At 46.2% G+C, this 27,752-nt stretch overlaps 2 protein-coding genes and 1 long non-coding RNA gene across 34 annotated transcripts; 1 reads left to right on the top strand and 2 right to left on the bottom strand.

The window, feature by feature from the left end:
• Window positions 1-431: 431 nt before the first annotated feature.
• Window positions 432-18,846, bottom strand: LOC1276557 (coronin-1C-A). 32 transcript variants are annotated; one of them, XM_061644585.1, is made up of 7 exons: window positions 18,750-18,831; window positions 18,422-18,661; window positions 10,087-10,476; window positions 4,440-4,562; window positions 2,738-3,589; window positions 2,249-2,509; window positions 432-2,162 (listed from the first exon to the last, which is right to left on the bottom strand). In XM_061644585.1, the coding sequence occupies exons 3-7, from the start codon at window positions 10,282-10,284 to the stop codon at window positions 1,848-1,850; spliced, it is 1,749 nt and encodes a 582-aa protein (XP_061500569.1). In that variant the 5' UTR covers window positions 10,285-10,476; window positions 18,422-18,661; window positions 18,750-18,831; the 3' UTR covers window positions 432-1,847. The 32 variants fall into 32 exon arrangements, with proteins under 32 accessions (XP_061500569.1, XP_061500583.1, XP_061500579.1 ...); XM_061644599.1 differs by having other exon boundaries at window positions 2,249-2,488; window positions 18,130-18,661; window positions 18,750-18,830; XM_061644595.1 differs by having other exon boundaries at window positions 2,249-2,488; window positions 18,149-18,661; window positions 18,750-18,830.
• A 5,452-nt stretch (window positions 18,847-24,298) lies between these two features.
• LOC1276556 (bifunctional endo-1,4-beta-xylanase XylA) lies at window positions 24,299-25,093 on the top strand. Its single transcript, XM_001688693.2, has 2 exons — window positions 24,299-24,683; window positions 24,789-25,093. The coding sequence occupies exons 1-2, from the start codon at window positions 24,425-24,427 to the stop codon at window positions 24,935-24,937; spliced, it is 408 nt and encodes a 135-aa protein (XP_001688745.1). The 5' UTR covers window positions 24,299-24,424; the 3' UTR covers window positions 24,938-25,093.
• Window positions 25,094-25,643: 550 nt separating this feature from the next.
• On the bottom strand, window positions 25,644-26,816 carry LOC133391381 (uncharacterized). Its single transcript, XR_009764885.1, has 2 exons — window positions 26,141-26,816; window positions 25,644-26,046 (listed from the first exon to the last, which is right to left on the bottom strand). It is a non-coding gene; the product is annotated as an uncharacterized LOC133391381 (long non-coding RNA).
• Between the last annotated feature and the right edge of the window lie 936 nt (window positions 26,817-27,752).

Genomic DNA, 27,752 nt, shown 5'->3' with positions numbered 1-27,752 from the left:
AGTTGTGGGACACTCATTCCTTGACTCTTTTTTATTGGAAGTGAACTTTATATGATGGAATTGGACCGGCTCCTTGGAAATTCCTATTGGATGTGTCCAGCAAGGGTGCTATAGAGTCCAATTCCGATTACATAAAGTTCATTTCATTTAGGAAAGTCTATTTAGTGTCCCACAGCTAAGAAAACTCTTGGAAATCCCTGTAAGGTGTACGTAGTAGGCTGTGATGGATATTCAACGAAGCTGTCGTAATGTTAACGTGTGGACAGTTGTTTAATGACATGGTCAACCCTATGTATTTATTGCATCCGAAACCATTTTGCTCAAATTTACTTACCAAGCTTCTTCACTCTGTTGATTTCGATTTTTTTCTCATCCATTCTTCCATATCTCAAGAAAAGCAAGTGAATTAAAAAAAAACACACCCAATGCTCTCTCATCTTAAAATACTTAATACACCTTTGTTTTTCTGTATGTGGTTTTCCGCTTCATCATCCATCCAGCTACAATCGTTTTTGCTCGCGTAAGTTTTTCTCTTTCTTTTTTTTTTGTTTTGCTTTGTTCATCCGTTATCTTTCTGCTTTGTTTCGATCTCGGTTCTCTTTCTATCTCTTTCTCTCTCTCGCTCTCGTTCTCTTCTATCTTTGTTTTGATTTATCTAATCATAAAAACAAGTAATAAGAATTAATTTAATAATAAGTATTAATTCGATTCGCGCGACTATCCCACTACTACTTGTTTGTGTGTGTTTGTAAATGTGTTTTTTTTTAATGTTTGTGTGTTCTCGTTCCTTTCCTTCCCTTTTTTCTTTTTTTATTTATTCTGTTTTGTTCATGTTTAGTGTTAATATTTTGTTGTTTGATGTTTTTCGTCCATTCTGTTCAGTTCGAAAGCTATCGTTCCCTTTATCCTATCCCTTTCTCCTCTCCGTCGGTGAAGTTATATGATGCGCTAAAGAGATGCGGTTTGCTGCGCACTATCTCTCTCTCTCTCCCTGGGAAGGCTTTCCCGTTCTTGTTTGGTGTTTGGTGTTCGGTTCCTTTGCAGATAGCCACAAACTACCGACCTGTGTGCGCCTTTTTTGATGCTTTGTTGCGTGTGTTCCATTCCATTTCGGCTAATGTCGGCAATAATATATACGCACAATATGTGTACTGTCCTTTTCCCCCCACTATCTCCCAATACCGCCGAGAGTGTGGGCGAGAGGGAGCTGATTTTTGTTTTCGTTTTTTTTCGCCCTTAACTACTACGCGTACAGAGAGAGAGAGATAGAGAGCGAGGGAGAGTGATATCGACGAGAGGGTTTTGCAACAATGGGAAGGATAAGGGAAACGCTCTGTGGCGATAGGCAAAATCGGTTAGTAATTGTAGTATGGAGCTGTGTATATGTATAAAAAACATACGTTTACAAATACAAAATCTCTCCCCTTTTCCTTATCGCAGCTGCTTTAAGCATGGTTCCTATATAGTTTTTGTTTTATGTTTTGTTTGTATGTTAAATCCATATTCAAGGCATTTGTGTTTTGTTTTCTTCTTTCTTCTTCTTCTGCATCCTCCTCCTCCTCGTTGTGCTGCACCGCACAACAGCAATAGGACACACAAACGATGCAATGTGTTGGCGATTTGTTGCGCATTTTTTTCCCTCTCTTACAATTTCCACATACACCACATTCCCTTCCCGTGGCCGCAGCATTGAAAGGCTGATGGGTGGGTGGGAGTACCCATTCTAGTACAAAAAAAAAAAAACAAAAAGTACGGAAGCTCAGTGCCGTCACTAATGCGTCAACTTTGCGCTGATGACCATGTCCGTCCGTTCATCCTTCTTCTTCTTCCCCTACTCAACTGCCTTCTTAGACTTCGTCCGGCTCGAGGGTAGAGTTGCGGTAGTTGCCGCCACCGTCACCTGCTGCCGCGACCTGCTGCTGCTGCGCAGTAGTCTCGTCGGACGTGGGTGGCAACGAGGAGGGTGCTGGGGAGGACGAGGTGCCCGTCGTGGCGACAGGTGCGGCGAGCCCGGCACCGTCCACCTCGGTCAGCCCCCGGTCGGTCATCGCTTTGACCGTTGCCTCCAGCGAGCGGATGCGGTTCTCGTGCTTCACGATGATTGCCTTCAACTTGCGGAACTCTTCCTCGAACTTTGTCCTCAACTCGCCGAACTGTTGCTCCTGCAAAAGCGCGTTCCGGACGGAGGCGGAGAAAAAGTGTTAGGGATCTTCTTCCTAAATGAGCAATTGCCATGAAGCACACTTACCGAAACGCCACCGATTGTGATCTGCTGTGTGCCGTTGGCGGGCGATGTGCTTCCACCGCCGCCACCGGACGTTCCATTGTTGACCGTCACCGGCGAACCGTTGGCGGACGCACCGGCCGAACCGCCGGTCGATGCGGACAGCGTCTTCGGGCCACCACTCTTCGGTGCCATCTTGTCCAGCACGTTCGACTTCTTCGTGACGGTGAGCGTGGTGCTCTGGGCCTGGGACACGTAGCCACCCTGCACGAGAAAGACGCGATCCTAATTCAGCGGGTTTCAGAGAGATGTTCTAACGCTACTGTTCGGTACACGGGAGCTTACAAACTAAGGCATGTTTTGTGTTTTCTGGCAGGGGTTATGGACGGGTTTTTGATGTTTTGCTTTACACCACCACCCGCGGAATGTGCTGTGCTTGTGCTTTTGTTAAAACGTCTTTCATCTGGCTAGTATTTTATGTGGCATTACACACACACCCACCCCTATACGTACCTTCAGCGAGATAAGCTGCGGATCGGCATCGGCCCCACTGATCCAGTCTTCGGCGGAGATGGACGCCTCGTCGGCGAGCGTGTCCGGGTAAAGATCCTCCTGGAACAGTTCGCTCTTGCGCGGCACCGTCATCGAGATCACCTGGCACAGCCCCCCGTTGTTCAGCCGGTAGAAGCGGGCGACCTCGCACGTGCTCACGTCGCAGCCCCGCTTCGGCATCATGCCGATGGCGCGCTGCGAGTCCGGCGTCTGGAACTGGCTAATGTAGTGGACGTACGGGTGCTCGGGCGTCACCTCGAAGTACCGGATGACCGAGTCGCCCTTGCCGCACAGGTAGATCAGGTTCGTGTCCGGATCGTACAGCGGAAACATCACGCCGTTGGACGTGTCGAGGTCGACCATCACGATCGGGTCGCCCAGTGCGTCCGGGGCGCGCAGCGAGTACTGCCGCTCGGACGACCGGTTAAAGCCGGTGGTAAAGATGAGCCCGTGCCGCAGGAAGATGGCCCGGGTCGCTTTAGAGCCTTCGTGGGCCAGCGCCTCGTTCAGCACCTCGCCGTTGCGCGGGTTCAGGATGCGGATCTTCTTGTCCTTGCACGTCGTCACCAGCTGCGAACCGTCCCAGTTCCAGCAGGCGCTGTAGATCGTGTCCGGATGGCAGTCAATCCGCACCAGCACCTCGCCCGTACCGACGTTCCACACCACGATCAGATTGTCCGAGCCGGCGGTCAGCAGCACGTTCAGGGCGGACGGGTGCCACAGTACCAGGCCGACGCGGCGCTGATGGTACACCAGATCGACCACCGGCTCGGTGAGCGTTCGGGACAGTCCACCGTCTGGAATTTGCCATACCTTTCCGGGGGTGGGGAGAATGAGAGAAAGAATTAGTTTGATTGCAATAGAATGGGATGAATTATTTGAATAAAACTGATGACTGGAAGGTCTAATGAACTTTTTCTCATTCAAATCTAAGCTATATCGGGTGATAAATAACATAAACTGCAATGTTACAAGCGAAAGAAGAGAAATTTGAAGCACTTCAATCCTTATTTACTTGCATTTGAATAGGAATCTCCACTTAAATGTGCCTTTAACAGTCTTCTAAAATAAGGCTCGCTTAAAACAGTAACTTGCATACCTTCAGGCGCTTTTGGCAACGTGTCGCCACCGAAGTAACTCGATTGGCAAAATTAGCAAAATATTATAAGCATTGATATGTTTCTTTTATTACACTATGGGATGTTAAAACTATTGCTCAAGAAGACAGCAAAGCCTATAAAAATCCAAATGTGTCAACTATTTTTTATACAAAACTCAACCTCTGAACATCCTTTGCCAAGCGCCTAAATGTATGCACTATGATTTTATTTCATGATTTGGTTATTAATTGAAGGTAAATATTAATGAAAAATCAATGCAAAGGTCTAATAAAGAAGGACCCTACTTGAAAGAGATCGCGATCTATTTATACACCTCATAAATAGCAAAAATGTTTAAAACTGGGTCGTCCAAGACATTCATCTATCGTGTCCCTTTCCTTGCGCGTCCTGTCCCTGTACTAATGCCCTGCTGGCATTGGATTTGTTTTGCTCTCGAGTTCTCTCTCCACTACCTTGACCGCGCGTGCTCATCCCTAACCTTCGGCTGCTGCTGCTGCTACTACTGCTGCCTTTCCTCCCCTCCAACCACCTTCGAGACTTACCTTCACGACGCAATCTTCCGACCCAGATGCGATGACATTGTCGTTGTGCGGGCACCAGGCAATATCCAGCACGGGGCCCTTGTGTCCACCGACCAGTGCATGGTCCGCCGCGATTCGTCCGACCTGCAAAAGAAGAAGAAGAAGAGGAAGAAATCAGATCAGAGAGATGCGGGGAGTTTTTTTTTATTTTGTTCATTTCCGAACGAAGGAAAAACGTTCTCTAGACGCCAAAGAAAGAATGACATTGAGTCCGTGGCGCACACTCAGGAGGAGGTGACCTCAATTTCCACCCACCACGATCATCACCACCACCACCACCAGACCAGTAAGTCAGTGAGAGATGATCGATGCTTGTTTTTCACATTAATTAGCGCTTGGAAGAGTTTTATTCCCATTGCGAAGACATTAAACCGGACTTATCACTAAGATTTTGGCCCACAGGCCTCTACAAACAGAGTTATTGAGCTTGAACTTCATGGTTTGTAATCTTCCCAGGAGAGAGGGAAAAAAGACTCCGAAAACAATGATTACAGCAGGACTGATGACACCATCGATTTATTGGGAAATTGGTCCCTCGTCTTCCAGTGCGTTTCTTCGCTAGTAATCCATCTTTACGGTTCAACGGTTCACGATTACGCTTGCGTACGCAGTCGTAAAACTTGATCAGCACAGTTTCAAAGCAAACCACCGCGTTCGATTACTTATCCCTTCAACCGTGTAAAAACTTCGATTCGGTTGTACATGATGATCTTTCACTTCGCTGGCATATCTCTGCGGGGCAGGAAAATTAACCCCCCCGCACAAACAACAAAAAAAAAACCACAAACGCCAGCCGGTAAAGTGTGAAAATATCGGTGCATTAAAAAGAAAAGAAGTGTCTTTAAAAATAGTTTTGCACACGAATGATACACGAATGGTCGCGATCGGCCAGTTCGAAGATACGCCTCTATACGCCTTCGCACCGAAAAACATCTCCAACGCCGTACGTCTCGAACGGAGCTTGGCAAACACCTTCCTTTTCGGCCAAACCAATTTCAAACCCGTTGCGCTATTTACGCCAAAAACATTAAACACACACACACGACGATCGTTTGGCGCATGGTAGATCACGTCGGATGGGGAAGGATGTTTACTTTTCCAGCTCGCAAAACACAGAACGCCCTTTCTTGCTCCAGAGCGCACACAAAGGGCGGTCCGTGCGCAAAACGCACCCTCAGCAGCTCGTGGAGAAAAAAAGGAAATGGCACCCACGCGGGAGTTTCCTTTCTTTTTTTCTTTGCAAAATAAAATTGGCGAACGCGTTGCCCTAATGCCAACACACGTTAATGAGAGGCCAACCGCATAATTAATTCTTAACGCCAAATGCGGGGGGGGGCTCCCTCCTTCCCGTTCTCGAAGCGTGCGCGCGTCCCGGTCCTTATACGGTCATATACGGCGGTCGTGCCCCAATCAAACGCGATCACTCACGTGGTCGCCCATCATCCACGAGCAACGACAACAACAACAACAACAGCACCTGCCCTCCCGAGAGAGACACACACACGAGAGCATCCTTCGTCCCCATCCATCGTTCTGGTCTTCCCTTCCTTCTGCAGCAGCATCTGAGCAGACAAAAACGCTGATGGGGGATGAATTTATAGAATCGCTCTCTGCGTGTGTGTGTGTGTGTGTGTGCGCCACCTCATTTGTCGCGTGTTTCCATAATTAAACCACGCGTGCTGTGTAGTACCCACCCAGCGCTCCTTCCCCAAATCCCCCCCCCCCCCCCCGCTACGCATGTGTGCCGTCCGTTCGATCGGTCGATCGTGCGGCAGAGTGCGGAAGTGGCAGGAGGATTAAGGTGGCAAGATGATAAAATATTTGAAACATTTGAACTGCAGCCAAAAGGCGTGCGTGTGTGTGTTGCGGTTTTTTTGCACCCACCCACATGTGCATGCATTAAAATGGTAAATAATCTACCTTTTTTTTAACTTCTCTCTCTCTCTATCTCTTTCTTGATCTTGGCTCAGTACGGGGGCGTGTGGTCGATTTGTGAATGGATGAATAATAAAAACCGGCCAGAAAGTTGTTGTTTTGCGCGACAGAAAGTAAACAACCTTCTTGGATTGGATGGATATGAACGGGGGGCGGGGTACGGTTCCGTTACCATCTTTGTGCAATTTTCCTTTTTTTCCCCACCCCGCATAAGGAATTTCCGCACAATTCGGGCCGTGTCACATTAACAGCTCTATCAACGAAACGGGTCTTCTTCTGCGACTCGTTACAGTTTGTGTTTCATTTTTTCAACTGTAAATTGTTTGTGACAGAGAGAATTCCGTCGCAAAAATTGATGACAAAGGGAAATTGATTGGTAGGGCGAGCGACCATCAAGGTCGGTGGTACTGTACAGGAATATACGTTTTAAGGCTGTTTTCCTGTTTTTTCTGGATTACACCTTTATTTTTCTTGTACGTTGCACCAGCTAATGTGCTAACTCTTTGCAGCTTCCTGTAGAGTACCACGCATCGGAATATTGCCTTCTTCTTCTTCTTTGGCACAACAACCGCTGTCGGTCAAGGCCTGTCTGTACCCACTGGTGAAGTGAGCTTGGCTTTCAATGACTTATTGTTAACATAGCAAGATAGTCAAGTCCTACGTATGAAGGCACGGTCCATTCGGGGCTTGAACCCATGACGGGCATGTTGTTAAGTCGTACGAGTTGATGTCTGTACCACCAGACCGGCCCTATCCCCTATCGCCTAATATCGCCTTCACGGATAAATATACCATTTACTTCGGAGCAAAACATCAAGTTTAGCAAAGCTCAAGCAAACCCATTTTCTTAATTTTTGGAAGTAGTGCTCTAAACTTATGTTATTTATTACGCACATGCAGTACTAATAATGCAGCCCATTCACTAACATTAAGGACAACTGATTTCAATTATTCAATGTCAGCACCATACTTAAGGTACTCACTTAAGTACAGTCGTGCCATCACAGTCCTCAATGTCGCCAACAAGATCCTGTCCCAGATACTGTTGTACAGACGACTTGCTGCTCCTCTTGCTACAAATTTCTTTGGCAGCTACCAAGCTGGGTTTTCTTGGAGGCAAATCCACCAGATCTTCGGCAGATCCTCCAGAAGTGCCGAGGGCTCCAGATCCTTACGCACCATCTGTTCATCGTCTTCAACGCGGCCTACGACTCTGTAGACCGGAATGAGGCGGAACATTATGCGGCGGTACCGCTTGAAGGTGTCATTCGAACTCGCGCGGGGCTCTAGCCAACGATAGCCGTGGCACGATCCTCTACCGGTCTCTCCAATTCCTTGACTTCGTGGATGACATCGACATCATTGGCAGGACAACAACGAAGATGTGCGTACACCTGACTCAAACGCGAAGCAGCAAAGAATTGGATTGAGAAACAATGCAACGAAGACGAAGTATCTGCTTGCCGGAGACTCAGACCATCTGAGAAGCAGTGTATTAGTTTACGGCAACAATGTCCTGATGGTAAAGGAGTTCTGCTATCTTGGGACGGTCGTTACTTCGAACAACGACATCAGCAGAACTGCACGCTGCGAACCGACTGCTGAGATCCGGAAGACTTTGAGCCCGCAAGAAATGTGAGATATATTGCACATTGATTCGTCCGGTGGTCCTTTATGGACACGAGTCTTGGACCATTCTTGAGGAAGATACAAACGGTCTGGGTGTGTTTGAGCGACGCATCCTCCGCACCATCTTTGGCGGTGTGTTCGAACATGGAGCGTGGAGGATAAGGATGAACTACGAGCTTGCTGAGCTGTACCGCGAACTGAGCATCCTGGCGGTGGCAAAGACTGGCTGGATACGATGGTTGGGGCATGTTATGATGAGGATGCCCCATCAAGAAGGTGTGTTCGACGGATATATGGCCTAAGTTGCCAGTCCTAAACCAATTGAAGTTGGAAGGTCATATTGCAAGAGCGGTATAGTTTAGAGAAGGCCCAGGAAGCTGAATTGATGTAACCTCACACAGCAAAGAAGAAGAAAAAGAAAGACAGCGACCTCCAGTTCGGCACGAGGCCCATGTGAGCACAGCGAACTCGATGACTGGATCTGGACCTGTCGGAGATCGGGTGTCTACATCGATGGGAGGCTGCAGCCAGGGACCGAGCATTCTGGAGAATGATTGTTGATTGGGCTATGTCACACCGACGTGTCACACCGAACAAGAGAACAAGAGATAAAGAGAGAGAGCGCGAGAGAGACTCTAAGGAACTTTCCAGGAAGCGTCAAATCCAGAAAATATTAGGTATTAGGTTTCACCTATTCTTAGTACCAAAAAAAAGAATAACTTTTAGCAATTCTATCTATTTTTGTTATTATTAGGTCAATGTTTCAATAATACTAAGTAGTTAGATCTAAATGTTGCATATTTTCAAGGAATTTTATGATGAAAGATTGGGCGCGTGACTTGATTATTGGAATGAAACCGATCATTTTTACTCGTTTTACAACAGTTTATTGCTGTTCCAAAAATTCGACAAAACCTTCAAACATTAGGTGTTGTTTGTTTAACCTCTATAAAGCAAACACGCTGAAATCAACACGAATTCCACCAAACCATTCGCTGCGGGCCGTGTGTGTATCGTTGAGTTCACTGGAGTTCAATAAATTCCAAATATAAAATAAATAAACCCTTCTCCGATATTATCGAGCAAAAACTCCATCCGATCCGACCATATTCCAAATCGCCTGTTTGTCTAACCTTAACCAGCCGGTGTGGAGCAAGCGGGACTGAAGACTGATGACGAAAGCGATCAAGAACGCACAACATTTAACCCCCAAACCAACCCATTGAGCAGCCAGTAGCAACAAAACATCACGAGCACACGGCCCCCGGGGCAGGAAAATCCACTTTAAAGACGATGCGATTTCACCGGAAAACTCGGGGCTCTTCCCCCCCTCCCCAAAGCTTGTGCGCACGTACACGCGCGCGCCATACGACGACGACACGCATACGACACGCACGATGATCTCGCGCAAGAAGCAGCCGAACGCACACAGCAGCCTGTGCTACTTGTCTCCTGGGTCTATCTCATATGAGAGCTGTGAAAACATCCCTTCCCTTCGTTCCTCCTTTTCCCCTCTGTCTCGCCAAAACGCAAGGGAGGAACGATGACTCAATGTAGGATTTTGCACCGTGCCCTTCCCCAACATCCGATACGTTAGCCGTCGTCGCCGCCTAGCCTAGCTACCCCCGCCAAGCGAACCCTCGAACACACTCCTCTCTGTGGGATGCTTGCGCTCGCTGCGAATCGAAGTTAAATTCAGAAAGAATGCTCTAAAATTAGCATCGCCGATGGAGGAGCTATTTTTGGGCCGGCGGGCCGCGCGCACACACTTTTCTCTCAGCCGACCGACCGAAATGTTGGGCCGAAAATGCGCGCGTGATCACGAAAAGGGGGGGGATGGGGAGACTTTTTTTGGTCACCGGACGTACTGCAATGTAGCGCGTGCATCGAATGCGTTATTGCTCTCCCCCATTGTTGTTCCCCCTTACTAAATCCTGGCACAAGATTAAGGAAAACTGCTACTGCTAGGCCTACTGCTGGAAACGGTGGCCCAAAAGATCACCATAGCAACACACATACGCAAAGCACCACCACCACCACTTACCTTATTGTGTGGAAGTACGATGAAGGCACCGCCGCCCGCCGACTCGACGATGATGGCCAGAAACTTCGGATTGACCGCGCAGAACGTCGAGTCCCAGCTGCTCTTCGACACGCGTATATTGTCGTAGCACTGTTCGCGCTTCAGCGCCTGGCCGAACACGTGCCGGAACTTGGAGCTTCTCACCACACGAAACGACATCTTCCTTTACACCGCACACACACACAGACGCACACAGGTGCACACTGGCCTACTTGTACAAAAAAAAACCGGCAACAAACACAACAATCCACCTGTGTGCTCCACACTTTAGGCACTTTTTTCTTAAGTTCAAAACACGTGCACTCACTTTCTTCAAAGCCCTTTTATTTTACTTTTGCACGTTATCACAAACTGAAAATAAAAAAATAATAAAATAATTTTCATGATTTCTTTTTTCTAAGGAAACACTTGCACTGACTAACGTTACTGTCCGCCCGCGTCCACCAGTCCACCAAGTCCACCGAAACGATAACACACACACACACACAAAGGCGCACGTTTTGTGGGATGACGTTTGCAGATGAATTGGAAAAATCAAACCCCGTGCAACGGACCCCGTCTTTCATTCGGCACTCCTTTTTTGGTCAATGGAAAGAAGCGCTTTCTTCATGCGCAGCACACACACCACACATTTGCGCCACGCAACCGCGCTCGCAGTTTCCTTTACCGGACTCGCAGCAGATCGAACACACTTTTCTACTAATCGAACGGATGATGTGAAGGGGAGTTTGAAGCGGGGGAAAGGTTCCAGTTTTTTTTTGCCATCCACCACCCACTGTTATCACTGTTTGCTTAAGGGGAGGGTTTTCCCCCACCCCCCCCCCCCCCCCCCACTGCTGTCAGGGTTAAGGGTAAAGGAGCCTTATCTTCAGAACTCGGTGTGTGTGTTTGTTTTTGTGCCTTTTTTATATTATCGCAATCGATAAGACTCCACCACCACCAACTAGCCATATCCGTTAATGCCTTTTTGGCCCGTTTTTTTCTCGCTGATCAACCCTCCGTCTGACTAACGATGTTTTTTTTTATCGCAAATGACTCATCAAACTCAAGGTTTAATGAGTTAATTTACAGCGGGAAACTGGAAGGCACTGTTGGAAGTGTTCTTGGCCGATAATTGCAACATTGAAATTAAACTTTATCCTTGGACCGATTTTTGGATTAAATTGAAACGTTATCAGACTTTTTCGGTGAAGTTTCGATTCTATTAATATAATAATATCCTACACACACATACTACACACATTTTCCAACATTCCATTCATTCCTTCCCGCGCTCGCCAGACAGCGCCACAATCAATTACGACTCGTACTCATTTGGAACGGCCATAATGGAGCCATAAATGACTCATAAACACACACACCACGCCCAAATGGCATCATTCTTTTCGCCTTTCCTTTGCATGAATATCACGTCGGTAATTATAATTCTCACAGCAGCCCCCTATCGCCCTTCAGTTAATTAATTGGCACCGATCGCTTCCGACGCGAGACACCATCCGATGTTAAATCATTCCACTGCTGTTTCTACTACTGTTTGCAATCGAAAGTGGCCACACTTATCGCTTTATTTTCATCGCCCAACCAGATAGCGGAATAGATAGTGCCGCGCGCAATGATTATCGCAAAATAAATCCCCCAAAAGCGACCCGAACGCGTAATGATATAAGATCCCCCCACACTAGAAGGAGGGCAAATCGAAACGACAAACCAAAAAAAAGACGACACTGCAACCAACTACTAAAATGTCTTCATCGGCGGGCGATCGGTGATGTATTTTTAATCGCACTACAACAAACCGTTCCATAACCTTGCGTCGTACACCAAACAAAATCCGCATCAATCCACCACAGGTGTGTTGCTGCTTATCACACCCATCGGGATGGGGTGGTGGAAAGGGGGGAGCACAGTATTTGATTTTTGTTGTGTTTTGTGTGTTTTCGCGTGGTGGTGATGGTGGGGCGATATGGCGACACCGCGCACATTTGTCGTTGCATTGCGCGCTGCCTGCCGCCCCGCTTGTCACCCATTAGTGCCGCAAAACTGTGTTTGCAGAAGCGTAAAACAGCGAAGTTGTTAGCGGTGGATTTCCAGCTCCAACGAACCGAACCAAAGTGGCATGGGCAGAGAGGAAGAAAGAAACAACAGAAAGAAAAGTAGCATAAATACTACCACCACCATCGTACGAAGCGCCACACACCAGCGCTGGATGGGGCATTTTTCACTTTCATTTCGAACGGGGTGTGGTGAACTGCCGAATACTACTGGCACTAGGAGAGGGGTGGGTGTTTTGTTGTCTCTCACAACAATCCGCGAGTCACTGTGTCACTTTAGTGAAGTGTGAAGCAAGTCGGCTTCATCCTTTTTTCCAATTACATCAGTGCGAGCGATGATTGGCGTTCGGACACCACATAAAAATAAAACCGATTACGGGGTGCAGTTTTCGGGGCGTCCGTTATCGGATAGATAAAACGATTAAATTCCACCACCAACCTCCACGCTTTCGATTATGCGTTGGGGGGTTTTTGGTCTAATTTTCTGAAACGGGGCTGCTGTGTAACTGGGCACCGAACTGAGTCTTATTAGCGAACTGCTGCTCGATTCGTTTCAATTCCCAACTCCAGCAACGGATGGGGGCTTGCCAACCCCAAGAACACGAACGATTCGATCTTCTCCATTCAGCAAACTGGCCGTTGAGGTCGTCGTGCACCCGGAGGGAAGGTGATGTTCCAAAAAGGCGCGCGCGAATACTATTTAAAGCATTTTACCTCACCAGACCAGCTGACGTCGTCGTCGATCAGGCAGCAAAAATCTGACCTTCGCGCTGGCATTTCACAGCCGGCGATGAGGAGTTATTTGTGTGGGTAAAAAATCATGAATTATGTGCCCTTTTCGTTTGCCGCTCTGCCAGTGTAATGTAGAAGTTGACAGCAGTTGGCGGGCACAGTACGATTGACACATTTCACACAACGCACCGGGGAGACATCCTCATGTGTCGATGTGTGCTTTTTCCCCCCTGTAGTAGGAACGATCACAACAAGTTTCATCTTCAACTCGCGTCAATTGGCAGTCGGGTGCGTTCCTGCAAGTGTAAAAAATACCGAATGAGTAAGAGGATGGTCACGCGAAACAAAACAAAAACGATGCGATCTCAAGAATTATAAATGCAGAATCTTTACGCTCGTGTACGTGGTTCCTTCTCCTCCTCTTCATCGGGCTGTCTGTGCGGCTTCGTAGTGTGCGTGCGTCCGCCAAACGGTCTCCTCCGCCTGCGCCTCTGTGCCTCTCCCGTGGTAGAAATATCGACGAATTATTCACAAAACCGGATGTACCGGATGATATCATCAGCCCGTCGTCACATACAGCACACAGCCCCCCATAGGGGAATAGTGATTGTTGTGAGAAGCGTACGGTTTCTTTCGTACGTTACCACAACAGCAGGCCGTGGAGCTGGCTTTGGACGGTCTTTTGCGAGTGTCTGCGACGACAACAGGCAAAGAGAGAGAGACACATTTGCTAAGGGCTTTTTTGGCTGCTTTTGGCTGTTTCCCGTGTTTCCACAAACAGCTGACGCTGGCCGACCATCGTCGTGTCGTTTCGTCGGCATTGCGGTACGAAATGCGCCGGTCGGGAAAATCGATCAAAGCGAAAGTGGTGGCGGTGGTGGTGCCCGGTATCTTGCACACAATTTCACCGGCACGGGGCCAATTGCAGCGCAATCTCATCTGCATTGGCGGACACACACACACACACGGTTGGCCGGCCGGCCGGCTATCGGACCAGACCCCGGATGAAACCCTCTCCACACTCGCACACACACACACAACACACGCGGGTATTTGAAGTTTCCATCCGGACGCACACGCTGGATGGTGGCTCGTACCGTGGTTGCTGCTGCTGCTGCTCTCATTTTCTACACATTGCAATCAATACGCGAAACGAAACCGGCGCCCGAAATGCGTTCACACACTTTTTCATCTTTACCAACCAGGACAGTGGCGAAAGACAGGAGATCGGATGGATGGGGCGGGCTCTAAAACATTGGCTTGATTTTTTCTTCTTTTTTGTTAAATATATAATCCACCAGCCAACTGCGCCCGTAACCGTAACAACACGCACCACGGATGGACAATCCACACCTACCAGCAGCGTGTGGCACAGTAACACGTACTTTTCCTCCCATCGTGCGCGGTGAGGGTGGGATGGTGTGGATCAAACATCAAATGCGCAATCTTCCTTTGTGATAGCAGCAGCATCAGATTGTAGAGAGCATGCTCGGCGTGGGAGGAAGAAGAGATGGTGCTGCACAGCGAAAAACTGGCATGCCGCATTGGAAAAGCGGATGACGCGGTATTTAGCACACACACACACACTCACTCACTCGGCGATAGAGATGGAGGTGGAAAGTGTCGGATAATGTTTTATTGATTGAAGAACCGGCTGCATTCGGTTTGGTTGGATGCGTCTTTCTACTTCTTCTTTTTGTTCACTAATCTATTAGACCTAGGGGTTGAGATGGTAGTCAAACATTTAATGAGCTCTTTGCATGTCCTTTCCAAGAAGGAGTTACAAAGCAATTTGAAGTTGGAGCCTGCTTTACAGGGTTTACCAGGGGTTCTCATAGTTGTGGGCGAATTGTCTCTTCTTGAGTCTTTCTTTTGAGAGGTGAACACAGGCTCCTTTGAAATTCCTATTGGATTTGTCCAACAAGGGTGCTATAAAGTCCAATTCCCATTACATTAAGTTTATTTCTTATAAGAAAGAGTCAATAATGTGTCCCACAGCTATGAGAACTCCTGGAAAACCCTGTAAAGCAGGCACCGCCTTCAAATTACTTGATCGTTCGGTATCAAATTGAAGTTGATCGTTCGGTATCATTCTCAGGGCGTAGGACATGACTATTAGGGCATTTATAGGTTGTCTGGCATCATGTTTAGGACATCAAACGTTTTTAAATGCATTTATAACTGAAATTATGCATCATTTTACGCGATTTTTTTTCTTCTAGTGTATATACATTGATGTTCGTCTGATTCAGATTCATTTATCGTAATGAGTATTTGGAAAGATTCAATGAATCTGAATTTCGGTGAAAAAAAAAGAATTTCGATATCAAGATACATGAATCTCAACATTCATGAATATCTATGAAATAATGAATCCCAACAGATTCGTAGAACTTAAGCTTCTTCTTATTCCTCTTCTTGGTGTAACAACGACCTACGTATTCATTCATGTCTGTACAGCCTTTCGTGACTTCTTAGCAAGTATACCCACGTAGCCGGATAGTATATGTCCTTGCTACGGGTCCTGCCCTGCCACGTAGCCGAGTCCTTGCCACGTGGCCGGATATTATGTCCTTGCTACGGGGAGAAGGCCCATGCGAGGCTTGAACTCACGACAGACACGTTGTTAGGCTGTGCGAGTTAACCACTACACCACGGGATCGTGAAAATTCAATACCTTGGAAATCATAAATGTCTGAAGATTCATGCATTTCTAGAGATTTATTATTCTTTATCGATGGATAAATCTTTGGAGATCATGATCATGTAAAGATAGATGACCAAATGGAAGGTTTCAACACTCTTATCGTTTCTACAGATTATCAACTTCTTTTGCAATGAATTCAAACGGAAGTTTTGAAGACAGTATCCTCCAATCCTACAAGTTGATCTTCAAGAACTAACCTAAATTTCGCCTTGCCTTGTCTCAAAAGGAAACACACCCACTTCTTTATGCTAAACCTTGCCGTCTTATCTCATCTTCCTCTATCAAACCGAAGCTGCCGACGAGCCTATAGAGAGAAAGCGAACCGTTGTGTTCTTTCCTCTTTCCACTTGTCTCTACACTCCATTTGCCAGAATGCGGGAAAGCTAGTGAAATCAAAGTGTTTGACCGTTTTGCTGTTTTGCCATTTTTTGTTTGTGTGCGATTGTTGTTTCTTCCACACCCTGTTTCTTGTCTCCGGTACTGGCCGGTTTGGCCTATTTTGTACACCGCTGGCCAGTTGACTGGTTGACGAAGGTCACACCGACAACGGTCTCGTCTTCCTTTTTCGAAGCGAAACCAGCGAAAGGGAGAGCGAGAGGGCGGAGCTCTTATTCTATGCAAAACTTTCTCCAAAACGGCAAAGCAAACCAGCAAAGTCAAGCAGGCCATGCCAGGGGTCTGGGTTAGTTTGAATCCGCGGTTTTTGAAGAATTGTTTTAACGTACGACGAGACCTCAACCAAAACATCAAACAATTGAAGGCAAAGCGAAGCTATCGTTTGGAGACGACGGGGTCCCGGCCCGGGTCGTGCGGATGAGTCGACCGTGTTGGGTTGACCTAATTGTTTTTTTTTCTTTTCTTACCAAACACACACACACACGTACGAGCCGGAGAAGGCTACTGCTGGCCAAAGCGCAAAGGCCGCACTACTGCTGAGGGGAAAAGCAGAAAATAACCCGCTTAATAAAAACATTATCTTGCACACGTTCCTTCCCGCGGGGTTTTGGTCGCGCGAAGCAGCGAACCTCATTAGTTAAGTAGTTTTCCACGGACACTCTGCTGGGAGCGTGCGACAAACCGGCCTGCCCTTCCCTTCCCTTGTTCTTGCCTTTCAACACACACACACCGAAACGGACGACAATCTCCCCTTCCCCCCTCCACCCCCCAAGGGAGCGCGGAATATCTCTCGACGCGCAGCGCATACGTAGCAGCAGCAGCAGCAACCTTTGCGTAGAGCATCTCGGGCGACCGATTTCGCGCCTGGCGCGCCTCTCACTTGTTGGCAGCGCGGCACGCGGAGACGACAGACCTTGGTCAAATATTTTCAGCACGTACTACACACACACACACACACACACGCACAAACGTACACTTTACACGCAGCAGCAAAGCAAGGGTCTCTTGCGGTTAAATTCACTCTCAAACTCCACTTGCTGCGACAAGCGCGTTGGTCTTCTTGGGTTCACTTGGGAACCGGAGGGTGTTGGCAGTAGGTGGGGGGGGGGAGAGATGCAAGTAAGGAATAATAAAAAAGCGGACCCGAAACAACCGCCCACTCGCGCACTGGCTCGCATGGTTCCGACCACACCGATGGGGAATGGTCATCAGAGTTCCAGCCCAAGCCACGATCTGTCTACATCTTTTGCGATCCACTTGATTGCTTTTACTTTTTTTTTCGCCACCCCACCCTTCTGAACCAACCATTCCGAACATTCGTGTCTCAAAGAGGGCCTTTCAATCTCGCTTGATCTGATTCACTCCAAAACGGAAACCATCCATCCCCCGCCCAAGTGGATCCCGCAGGAACGTTCGAACCTATCTAACCACAGCGAGGGACAACAAAAAACAAACGCGTTTTTTCGTCAAACCATTTTAATACCAAAAAAGATCCTGCCATGGACACACACACACGATCGTGGATTACGTGATCCTCCTCCCTTCGTGGTGTATTTATGGGTTTTGTTCGCAAAAATATGTACGTCGGTCGCGCGCGATCACTCTCTCTCTCTCTCTCTCTCTCTTACGCCCTCTTTCTCTATCTTTATCCTTCTCACTCTCATGGGATATGCGTATCCGAGGAGGCAAGATTTTCAATCACACATTGGCAACACACAGCCTGCTTGCTACGCTTGCCTGCCCGCCTGCCTTTATGCTCGTCTTGGGGCCGTGCTTGGGCCGCGCACCAACCATAAGATCCCGTCTGCCCACTTCCCACACGCACGCACGCACAGGGGGCACCGAACTCGTGGCCAACCGGTGGGACCGGGTTGGGACATGTAAGCAGCAGCAGCACACTTTAAGCCAGCGATCGAAGACAAGTTTCTCACGGACGAAGTTCACTTTGCAAGTGACCGAATCACACTCGCACACACACACACATACCAAGCACCATTCACATCATCATCATGCCCGCACTGTGTTCTGTGGCCGTCTTATGTTTTATGTGTCGACCGCTCCCTCTCTCTCTTGGTAGCATTATTCTTTAAGGCGGGGTAGATGCGATTGTGACTCAACTAGAAGAAATTAAACTCACACACGCACACACCGCGCGATAAGCCGAAATGATCCGTGTCACAGCACGGGACGAGAGTACTGCTGCTGGTGCTGGCCCTGTTTATCGCACACAACGCCAAGCACTGGCACTGCGTTCCCTTTCTTTTTCAAAAAACGGAACCACACTGGGAAAGAAAGACAGCCACCAGCCAGCCCACGGCAACGCGATAAGCCTTTTTGCCAAAACGCCTCCCCACACCAAACGCACACACACACACCACACTGCACCGCAACACTGCAGCTGCTGGCTTACCCGAGACCGTAACCCGTAAACACACACGCCGTGTCACCGTCGGAAATGCAAATGCGCGCACCGCCGGTCAAAAATTTTGCAGCCGCACACACGAAAACTGGATATATATAATTTTTAATGTATCACGATCAACCCAAAAAAGGCAATGCTTCGGGCAGGCAGTGGTGGTCAATCGGCACCAGGGCGTCGATCTGCCAGTGCGACAGGCATACGGTGTCGGTTGGCCGCGCGAATCGCCGACTGTGGGGTGATATAATAGTGTACTGCCATTTGTGGACTGATTTTGGATATTTTTACACAGCACACGAACGAAAAACACTACACTTACCTGTTATTTCGATAGAAATTCTTTTCGCCTTTGCGGATTTCTCGCGACGCACGATTGTTTACCACTGCAGCATCGGCATGCGGATGACAGCCGATGTCGGCGTGTTTATACCGGTCGGTTTGGCACGTCGGACTGTGTGTCTGCGCCTAATCGTTGGTCGCGTTTCGAGAGATTTTCAATAAAATTTCATTATTTTTACAATTTAAACACTTTTTGATCACCATTTTTTCATCAGTAAAAGCGATATTGCATGTTTTTGCACGAAGATGAATGATTGAATCAGTTTTTTTTAATCTTTTGTTGTTCATTGCAACGGTCCAGCTGGTATAAGCCACTGAACTGAAATTATTCGAATTCAAATTTGAAAATAAACGGTTTGCGCTTAATGGACATGTGGCACACGGTTGCGCTTGTGGATCTAAATTATCGCCCAAAGCGGCCTGGTAATTCAAGAAAAGGTGAGCTTTTTTGTAAAGACATAATCGTACAGATAATAACTGCATTAAGATAAAAGATATCTATTTAGAACAACTCGGTGTTGTATAGCCACCATCATCTGGGGTACCACGTGGTGACGGAGGTGTGTGCCCAAATAGCCAGCTCGTACTTTATAGCTGATTTAGGGCTGTTTAACGAAAAATCGTTCCGATGTCGTACTTTGTGGCTGATTAAGAGATAGACGGTACTTTGCGGAACTATGGAGCTTTTTAACAGGCACATGGTACTCTTTGGAACTTTGCGGCTGATTAGCACTATGTGTAGGGTTCACGATGGAACTTGAAGGCTTGTTAAGAAACGGTACTGAACTTGGTGGAACTTTATAGCTTTTTAATGCATGACATCGGTTCAAGGTGGCTCTTGTCAAAGTGTCAAAGACGGACGCCGGCAATAATCTCATTGCTGCTGCACAAGTTAGATTCGTTACTTGAAGAATGAATATTGAGTGAAGCGATTGTGAATTATCAGTAAATTGTGTAAAAATTTGTGTAATTTATCAATACAAAAGATTTAAAAATATACATATGTGTTTAAACGAAACAAATCTTGTTGTTTATTTCATCGATGACGCTTGCTTGAAAATAAAACACAAAGAAAAATAATCCCTAGCATCGTGGCATAAGGAAGCTGCTTAGGCGCTGTTTGAAAGACCCACATAGAACTTTGATGCTGTTTATCTACTGCAAAAGGCGAATTAGAGCAGCGATCTTTAGCGTACCAAAATGAGCTGCTTAAGCAATTCTGGCTATTTGGGTGTCTTCGTGTGTGATGGCACAATAACTGAACATTGATCGCCAAAAACAGTTTAGTTTTGCAGATCTGACCAGTGGCATACGTCTCAACTCTAATAGTAGCCTTTCTTTTGTGTCATCGGTGATCTCTCACTGCACGGCAACGGAGCGTACGCACGATTGATGTCATATGTGACGCGAGATTATACGAATTATTTGAAAAAAAAAACCACGTGGTGACCATGTGAACTCATATCATTCGTAAGTGAGCTCCGATCATTTAATGTACCGATCATACGTTACATTACGCAAAGATCGCAGTTGGACTACATCACACTTGCATTGAACTACCCCAAATAGCCAGCTCGTACTTTATAGCTGATTTAGGGCTGTTTAACGAAAAATCGTTCCGATGTCGTACTTTGTGGCTGATTAAGAGATAGACGGTACTTTGCGGAACTATGGAGCTTTTTAACAGGCACATGGTACTCTTTGGAACTTTGCGGCTGATTAGCACTATGCGTAGGGTTCATGATGGAACTTGAAGGCTTGTTAAGAAAGGGTACTGAACTTGGTGGAACTTTATAGCTTTTTAATGCATGACATCGGTTCAAGGTGGCTCTTGTCAAAGTGTCAAAGACGGACGCCGGCAATAATCTCATTGCTGCTGCACAAGTTAGATTCGTTACTTGAAGAATGAATATTGAGTGAAGCGATTGTGAATTATCAGTAAATTGTGTAAAAATTTGTGTAATTTATCAATACAAAAGATTTAAAAATATACATATGTGTTTAAACCAAACAAATTTTGTTGTTTATTTCATCGATGACGCTTGCTTGAAAATAAAACACAAAGAAAAATAATCCCTGGCATCGTGGCATAAGGAAGCTGCTTAGGCGCTGTTTGAAAGACCCACATAGAACTTTGATGCTGTTTATCTACTGCAAAAGGCGAATTAGAGCAGCGATCTTTAGCGTGCCAAAATGAGCTGCTTAAGCAATTCTGGCTATTTGGGACGTCGGACGTTCAATAATCACATATATGTATGAGACAAAATACAGAATGACTCGCCTTTTAGATGAAGTTGTTCAGAAGAATGTTTGGGTACGGGTTACAGTGAGAGTGTATCGTTGTAGTGCCTATTTCTTAGATTGCTTAAGGATCTAAGATATAGGTGCTACAATGATACACACTAGCTGTGCGGTAATCGCTTTATTATGCCGCTCATATGACTCTCAATTATCCTTTTCGTTTTTTTAACCAAAAAAAAACAATTTAATAAAATGAGTGAATGCATATTTGTTTAATTAAAATATTTACAAGTGTTAAGAAAGTTGTTTGAACTGATTAAATAATCTTTTCTGGTAGAAACACGAAAAAATAATTCACTGTTTTCAGTACAGGCGGTCCCCGAGATACACGGTACCTCTCATACGCGGATTCGGAGATACGCGGTTTTCAAAATTTGACAATTCTTTGAGCAAATTGTACTGATTTGACACATCAATTGCAAATTGCCAAATAATTTCCGTTTTGATCGAATGTAAAATGCCATTTAAAAAGGTTTAAAACTGTTCAACTCATTAGAAACATATCAAATAATTAATTTGGTGGCTAAAACCACCCCCTACTTGCAAAATTGCACGAAAATTAGTGATATTTTGGCTGGAAATCACGAGATTCGACTTACGCGGAAATTCGAGATACGCGGTATTTTGCGGCCGTTTTCGGTCCCCAATAACCGTGTATCTCGGGGACCGCCTGTACACTGATGTACACAAAGGTTATCCGTGTAAAAAAATATTCGACCGCATGTCCTCTGCGCGGACCAGTGTGTTTCGAGAAATGTGCCGCAGATTCAGCATTGCATCCGATGAATTCAGGTATCATCAACGTTTTCAAGCATCATACCGCAGTCTTGGCTTTGGCTAAGACAGATTCGGGAAGGGGTCCCGCGGTCTTGAGATAAAGTGTGAAACCCTGTAAGAGAGGGTTCACTGTATTTGTAACGATCGATACTTGTCTTTTATAACTAAGCCTAGTTAAGCCGTTATCCGGCGTACACAATAAATATCTAAACATCTAAATTAGTACCACGCAGTCGAATACTAAGTCTTTGCTACAGCAAGATGATCCGGTTGGGATACGCTGCCGTCCGACCTTGTAGGAGCCGCTGCATCTATAAAATACACTACCGAGTGCAACAAGTTAGCATATATTTTATCCATCAAACTTGTCGTAGTCGACTTGGTATCGCTAGGCTTGGAATAATCTATTGATATATGAATGCACTAAAACGGTTTTTGGTCCAGATTGTTTGCATATTCTGAAACTTAGGGCCTGTCAGCGAATGTAGATCATTCAGATCTACATGTAGATCATCAATGAAATAAAAAAGAATTCAAAAATGTCCTCAAACTACACGCAAGTCTTCATTGGAAACCTTGGAATCTTGTTCATTTACTCATCTTTACTCATCAAATTGTCAGTTAATGTAAATACAGCCCGTTATTTACTGCACTTTAAAAACAATATAAATTAACAGTACACATTAGGCCATTGTTTTTATCTTAAAAGCTTCAAACTAAACTCATTTGATATAGCTTATCAAATCACATTGAGCACATTCTTTCCTATGCAACACCTTCCCCACAACCCCCACAGAACGACACATTTTATAATCCCTTGAACAGCGCAGGCCGTGCCCTACAGGTGCAATCTTATTTTGTTGTGGCTGATTTTGTGTCCGGATTGTCTAATCGCTAAGCTACTAGGCACCGAGCTTCCCATTAATTACCCGCCCTGCAACCCAGTCATAACAGCGATTAGCGAAAATGCCAAAGATGGCTCATATTTTGTGTGTTGGTATTATTTTTTATTGCCCACCACCCCCTTGGGGGCGTGCATCATTTATGCTAATCGACCGATTACTATTTGTCTTGCCGTTGTATATATGCTCTCCGGTCCGGGTTGCTGTCCGCTCGCTACTAACAGTGGTGACATAGATACAGAAAAAAAATTGCACGAGCTAATTAAAGATCAACGATCAGGATCGATACACACTGCGGGCACTGCGCGAGGGCGTTTGCGCTAAAATACGCATAAGGTCACACATTCGGGCTCGCGCAAGTAGCTTCCTGCGTAGCTTACGTACGTACTATGCCAGCGAAAGATGGAGCGGTACTACACCGCGTTGCTAAGCGAAGAGAGCAGTGCCGCATCCTCGCGCCACTAGATTGCTTTGACATTTGGTTGCATTTGAAAAATTACACGATCGTTAGCATATTTCATTTGAAACTGTTACATTGAATAGGTGGTGTTTCAAATGTACTCCCCTTGAATATTACAATTAATGTAAAAAAATAGTGTTTTAAATTGTACACAGTTTTATGAAGTGTCCATGCTTCAGCTATGATTTATACCACTCGTTAGAACGGTGAAACAATTTAAATTAGAATTAATAACACCCCTATCAGAGGCCCTTCCTCACCCTTAAGGCCATGGTAGTATCATCAATCATTTCCTCCTCATTTGTTGCCCGTTCGCACCCCGTCCGATGCAGTTGCAGTGGCACTGGCAGCCGGTAACGATCATCCTCCAACCCAGCAACACCGGCGCGAGCAGCATAATCGATACTCCTGCCGTTTACTGGTAAAACAAAATGCTTGCCCCCTCTTTCACCTTCGTTGCTGATAATGTGCGGCTAATTATTTGGTGAACTATTAATCGAATGTACATTAACCGCCGTCTGCGGATGATGAATGAACCACGATCTGCGGTGCATGCCGTCACAAACACAAGCACGGTGAGTGTGAAAAGTCATCCCGCCGTGTGCAAGTGTAATAATGTAAATAAACCAAAGCATTAGTTTAAATTATCGCCCCAGCCAGCATGGAGCGGTGTGGCAATAGGCCACCGCCATCACTGCGCTCACTGTGGCTGTGGTCTTTTCGGACACCGGCGGTCCGAATGTGATGTGGATGCCGGGCAGATGATGTTGGTTGGTGGTTGGTGGAAAAGCCTCACGCCGATACGGCTCGATCGTACGGTTCACTTTAACCTTTCCCGTAGGTTTATCGCAGCCGGTGCAGTGCTGCGGTGCGCTCGGATCATGGTCCGCTAATAAGTATTAGAATAAAGATCTCCTCCTTCTCCGTGGCATTGAATATTTCAAACCCATCCAACAGCCTACGGAAACGTCACACGGATGAGCTGCCATGGTTCCACGAGCTGGGACGGCTCAGTGTACCGCGGGGTGCACAATCCCTCCCGAGGTAGATTGCAACTGCACACCGGCGCTTCCCACCTATATAAAGCTTACCAATTAGCGTAATTTTCATTCAGTGTTGAACAAACAGTTCAGTAGTAACAAGTGGCACAGCTCAGCTAGCTCACCAGTGTCAATTTACCCGATCAACTGTAACATCCACCTACGATCAACGAAAATGTTCAAGTTTGTGCTGATCAGTGCGCTGCTGGTGGCCGCCGTCTGTGCCGCACCGGCCGACAACAGCAAGCCGGGCCAGCAGGGCCGCACCGATGGGCTGGATCAGGCCGAGTCGGCCTGGAACAACAACCCGAACGCCTGGAACGCCGGACAGAACACGTGGGGCCGCGATCAGGCCGCCTGGAACCATCCCAGCTCGTGGAACCATGGCAGCGCGTGGAACCACCCGAACGCCTGGAACCGTGGCTACAACAACCGTAATGACATGGCCGCTGGCCGCCGCGCAGGATTGCTACAGGACTGTGGACCGATGTTAAAGTGGTGTGTTTCTCTCTCTCTCTACCAACTTGTCTCTTCGTCAGGATACGATCCCGCCAACCGTTGGGGTGCCGGTGCTGACCAGTGGAACCGCTATGGAGCCGCTGGCGCTGGCTACAACAGCTGGGCTGGACGTGGTGCCGCCGCTGGATGGCCCGCCGGTGCCGCTGGAAACCGCTGGAACGCATGGTAAAGCGGCCGATGTAGATGTTGAGTGCCGATTCGCCGATCCCTTTGACACAGATATTGGGCCAGTTTCGTAGGAGCGGACGTCGATGTGTATCATACTTAAGTTTTCTTCTTCTTTGTATTCACATTTCAAATAAAGTTTACTGTGTGCACCATACAAGGGCGTTTTTTGTTTGAATATGTGTTCTAATAACAGTTGGAGTTAGATTTAGAGTTTGGCGCCTGAAAGTATGCAATTGGCTTGTCATGTTCAGATGAAACCATCGAGCGGTTGTTGAAGAGAGATAGAGCATCTAAAGCGCCTAAAAGTATGCAATTGTCTTGACAAATTCAAATCAAGCTCTGGAAAGATCTCAACCGCATTGACTATGCCACATGTTAATTGTGATATTTAAGTCCTTTAAATCTTTTCGTCTAATTTTCAGCGATTTCTTACAAATACAAAAATCTACATGGGATTTGAAACCATGACATGCATGAGTCGTAAGAATTACCATGGGACCGGGCAAACGGGTCAAATATGAACCTATTGAATGTGATTCTTTACTTTATTTCTTTATGTGATTGTTAAAAGTTTCCCTAACTTACTATTTAACTAATAGCTGATTGGTACAGTCATCAAATGCAGGATCTAATGAAGTTTTGGAATGCTTCCGGGAAGCTATTTATTTAGCTAGAGTATTTCACCACATCAAAAGAAGAAATTAAAGTTCATGTTTTGCACCTAGGTAAGTCCTTTTGCTAGCATTTTATTGACATTTTTAATCAACAATGCAAATAGCTTGGCACAGGATGCGCCAAACTACTGAATCTTCATATCCATGGTCATTCGTGAGATTAATAAACATGCCCGTGTCATTCGTGAGATTAATAAACTACACTGTGAGCAGAACTTTTGGCAAAGCTATGTACTTGGGGTATCTGTACAATCTGTACACCATGGCCACCATAGCCACCATGCGCTATCTCTTCTGCGCTCTCCTCGTAGGCTGCCGGCGAGTAAACAATCGATACGCCTCCAGCGCGTGAGGATGAGTGTGCTTTTGCGTATGCCGTTGAATAGGGAGCTCCACTAGCCAGCTGTATGCAGAGCAGGATGAATGCAGAAATTAGCTACAGGATGAAAGAAAATAGCGAAAATTATATTAAAAACCAGTTTTCAGAAGTTAGATCTTTTGAATACAGTAACGATCTCACGTAACATTACCAGAATAATCTTCTTGTTGGCAGGAGTCGTACTTTGAACGTAGGTTCGAAACGGAATGATGCTAGAAGCAGAGTGTATCTGTGCCGCGAATCGTTGCTCGCTTTTATAACGTGCAAAAATTCAAAAATCCTGGAAATTCCCAAAATGTGCTAAACTAAAATTATCAAACCAGATTTTCACATTTCCGTTGCAGGGTTGCTTACTCTATCTTACTCCATCGGCATTCCCGTTGCAAATGGGTTCCATTTTTCTTGAAACACAAAAGGATGTGGTTCAAACGATCCCATGATTCTGGTTTCTTTTTGACGCTTTAACAGTCTGTGTCACTTATTTGACTTCAGGTCTTCCTTGGTATCCTTCGGTTATCTATACTTACATTCAGTTAAATCTTCTTCCTTTACTTCTTTCTAGGTACAGGCACTGTGTTAATTTATGGTTTGTCAGGTTAGGATTAGGTTTAGGATAAGAATATTGTTTTAGATGGACAATAATAATCAATGAACAATAAACTTCCCATGGTACAGTCGTCAACTCGAACAACTCAATAACATGCCCGTCATGGGTTCATGGGTTCAATCCTAGAATGGACCGTCCCCCCGTAGGAAGGATTGACTATCAGGCTACGTGGTAATGAATTAAGTCTCGAAAGCCTGTATAGACCAGACCGGGCATGTGCGCGTAGTACGTTACGCCAAATAAAAGATGTTGTGACATATCACGACAGAACGTATGCCATTGTGACAAGATACAGTGAGAAACCCTGTAAAACGAGCTCAACTTTTTATTGTCAAGATAAATTACGGTTAAAAGCCCCTTCTAAGCAACCAAAACAGACTGATGAATTTCAGTGGGACCGTAAGCGACGAACGTTTTATTCTTCTAACACTTTTTTTGTGTATCCGCACATTTTCCAACCTATCTATCCCAGGGGCGCCGCAAAAAAACACGGTAAAATAACGTCAAAAAAGAAAAAGCACTTAGGTGAACCACAAACGGGGCTTTCGGGTGCAATCGACGCTAATGCCAGATCACTTTCATTCTGGCAGAAATCGCTTGGCTGGCTTTTGCATGGAGCGATAACAAGTACAAGAAGCAACGGACACGGGACAGTGATAATTCTATCACTCAGGAGGTCCGAAATGTTTGCTATTTTAGCAAACGAAAGTAATAAAACAGAACCGGTCTAACCGGTTTTGGCTGAGCTGGTTAGCTTACATTTTTTGTTGTGGTTTGTTGTGTACAGACAGCATCCAAAATCTTGTTCTTATGGGCGGGTTCTTAAGCAGACGCTCGTTCTTGGTTTCTTATCTTCCGTAGGAGGAAGAAGAGGGAAGCGCAATCAACGCATCATCAGCAGAGGGAAGCGCAATTCCGACCGGCTTATTTTCCGGTAATCTGTTCAGGGTTGTAATTAGGCACCAACGCTTTGCCAGGGGCTCTGTATATGTTTGGCAGCCTCCCTGCCCAAGCAGAGGTTGTGTTCTGCATGTCATGCCATTTTTACGATCTCAACGTAAACGATCTCATTAAACGTAAGAACAGTGCATTGGATTGCATTTTTATTGCCTGGAAGAGGCGGACGCGTAGTTGTACTTGCTGCTTGCGTCAGTTA

This window comes from Anopheles gambiae, chromosome 2 (assembly GCF_943734735.2).
Source record: "Anopheles gambiae chromosome 2, idAnoGambNW_F1_1, whole genome shotgun sequence".
NCBI classification, from domain to species: domain Eukaryota; kingdom Metazoa; phylum Arthropoda; class Insecta; order Diptera; family Culicidae; genus Anopheles; species Anopheles gambiae.
The sequence above is the reverse complement of the archived record's forward strand: the minus strand, read 5'-3'. Positions and strand labels throughout refer to the sequence as shown.